This window comes from Medicago sativa, chromosome 6 (assembly GCF_051527215.1).
Source record: "Medicago sativa cultivar Bolivia chromosome 6, Bolivia_mono, whole genome shotgun sequence".
In the NCBI taxonomy this organism is placed as follows: domain Eukaryota; kingdom Viridiplantae; phylum Streptophyta; class Magnoliopsida; order Fabales; family Fabaceae; genus Medicago; species Medicago sativa.
Genome location: NC_140754.1, coordinates 58,480,760 through 58,483,606, shown reverse-complemented (window position 1 = coordinate 58,483,606; position 2,847 = coordinate 58,480,760). Strand labels below are relative to the sequence as shown.

The 2,847-nt window shown below is 37.7% G+C and overlaps 1 protein-coding gene across 1 annotated transcript; it reads right to left on the bottom strand.

The window, feature by feature from the left end:
- On the bottom strand, positions 1 to 822 carry LOC146915930 (uncharacterized). Its single transcript, XM_085721496.1, has one exon. The coding sequence runs from the start codon at positions 820 to 822 to the stop codon at positions 1 to 3; it is 822 nt and encodes a 273-aa protein (XP_085577622.1).
- Positions 823 to 2,847: the final 2,025 nt, after the last annotated feature.

Here is a 2,847-nt window from a genome sequence, read left to right as displayed (position 1 = left end):
TCAGCCTATCCCCATACAAACCATGGGTTGCTGCCACCACAAATGGTAACCAAAAGGAAAACTAACATTCTTAGCTTTCAACCAGGTAAGGGAAATGACTTTTACCTTTTCTAAAAGTTGTGTAATTGATTTAACTTTATTTGAAAACAGCCTTTGATTCCGTTCATTCCAAATGACCCAAATACAACAAATCCATATCATGTGCAGGAATGAACGGCGAGCAGAATAACCACCTGTAGAGAACTTGAATTGCTGACAATGATCCGTAACATTTTTGGGATCCACAGAATACACACCAAGCCAATTTTTCACATGCTGCCAAAGAGAACCAAAAATAAGACAATGAATAATTAAATGATCAGCTGATTCAATTTGCCCACAACCAGTAACACACATTTGGGAATCCAAAGAAATAATTCCACGACGCCTTAAGTTATCCTTTGTCGGCCACCTATAGCGTAATAGACGCCACGCACAAATAGAAACCTTCAAAGGAACGCTTTTATGCCATACCGCTTCCGAGAAATCATCATGAACATGCATCTCCTGCCCCATGAGCATTTGATACACACCACGAACAATATAACCATCTCCATCGTTTGTTCCCCAAAGCCAAACATCGGGTCTATAATCCTGAAAAGAAACATTAGATAGTAAAATCTTCATTTCCGCCACTAGTTCCTCCTCCCAAGACCACAACCTACGCCTCCACCTCCTGGCATTCCCATCATCCCCCCAACCTAAAGCTCTCATCTCCCCCACCGTCTTATCCTTATGAATGGACAAATCATACAATCTCCTAAATCTCTCCCTCAACTTCATCGATCCAACCCAACAATCTGATCAAAAGAACGTGTCAAAGCCGTTCCCCACACTTTTAGAAATATTGTCTTCAAACCAATTCCCACCCTCGACACCTACCCCGTCCTAGATTTTCACAATTTCACGCCACCACACCGAACCCCTTCTACCACCATCTCTAAGGCGGCCTCCTTCCTCCCCGTAACGAGAAGATAAAACCTTAAACCACAACCCATCCTATCCACTAAACACCTCCAGCACCATTTACCTAACAAAGCAATATTAAATTCTTTCAATCTCCTTACCCCCAAACCACTAACCTCCTTTCTCAAACAAATTGAATCCCAGTCAACCCAGTTTGTATGTCTAGGAAACTATTATACGATCATATTTTTATTTTCTATTTTACTTTAAATTCTTTTATAGTCCTCTATAGTTGTATTTTTCTTTCGCTCAGAATAAAAAATTACAAAGTATACCTTTTTTGCAGATCGAGGTAAGAAATTCGAAAAACGATTTTATTTTAATTTTCAAAATCTTAATTTCAGATTTTTTATTTATTTTTTGAAAATAAATCCGAATTTCTTTCTGATTTTTCAAATTTTTTAAATTTCAAAAAAAAAATCTGATTTTTTTTTTCTGATTTATTAAATTTCGAATTGAAAAAAATAATCTGAATTTTCTTCTATTTTTAAAATTAATTATCAGTTTTTTTAAATTAATATAAATGGAAATAAAAAATTAAAATTAAAATTAATTATATAGTCAGTGTGCCACATCATCCAAAAATGCTGACTAAGCGTGCCACCTCATCATGTTTGAACAGTCAGATGGCCTCAGGGTCTAAAACGAAAGAATCTTCAAATTACAGGGTCTATTTCGAAAGAATCTTCAAATTAAAAGGGTTGGAATCAAAAAAAAAAAATTACAGGGGGTAAACAGGAACTCGCCCAAATTACAGGGGGGTAAAGACTTATTAACCCTAGTTTAAATGTATGGCTGCCACCACACAAGCATTGCTCATTTGTATATGCCCTTGAAATTGACACGTTTGGACCCATAAGTAGGGGTGGCAAAAAATTTGTGTACTTGCAAAGATCACAATAAGGGATACTAGGGTTCAGTATCGTATTCTAGGGTTTAGACTGTTTATTGGATGCCTTGAGAATGCTCTAAAGGGTGGTATTTACAGCCTATTATGGGATTGGGTTTCGGTTGCTTGGTCCCCAAGCAATAGGGGTATTTGTGTATTTTGGGCTGTTTCTAGAAGGTTCTGGAGGTTTACTGAGGCGACGCCCTGGATAAGGCGTGCCCAGGGCCCAAGGGTCCTTTTGGAGGGCGCTAAGGCCGCTCTAAGTGGTCTAAATAACCTTTTGGAGGTCTTTTAGGTCCTTAGGAATATTATGACGGTCCACAGCCCCCCAAGCACGAGTCTTGGGACAAGGCGGAGTGGTTGATATTTGATGTTTGTTTTTGAAATTTTGGGCGTGCTTGCATAATTCCTCTGTTTTCTTTGGATTACATGTTATGATCTTCGACGACTCCTGCCTAGGGCGTTCTATGTAACGCCCTACTTCTATTAAAGCGATAAAATACGCGAATAATACATTTATTTAAGGAATAGATGTTATGTCTTCAATAGAACTCAAAAACATGCATAAAAAATTCCTCAAAAGTCGCAGCGGATATAAAGCATACATCTCCAAAATATACATGTCATAAACTCATACATATGTCATTAAATAAAATCTCTAAATCCCGACATATAAGTAAAATCTCAGCAACAAACTCAAACCAAGATAACATAAAGATTCACATCCTAATCAGAGCCTAATCTAAGACTCTAAACGGGTAAACAGAGGAAGCTCTCGCTATCCTCAAGCAACTCACCAAGCAAGCTAAAAGATCACTCATGCACGTCGTCTACTCGTTGGTACAAATAGGTCGGCGGTCAAAGACCACTGGGGGTTAGCTTCACATCAATCATAATCGAGTAATAACAAATGAAAATATATTTATCAGATTTAAAATTTTCGTGATTAAACA

Coding starts and splice junctions, on each gene's coding strand:
- LOC146915930 (XM_085721496.1), bottom strand. CDS start 822: ATGAAGTTGAGGGAGAGATTTAGGAGATTGTATGATTTGTCCATTCAT.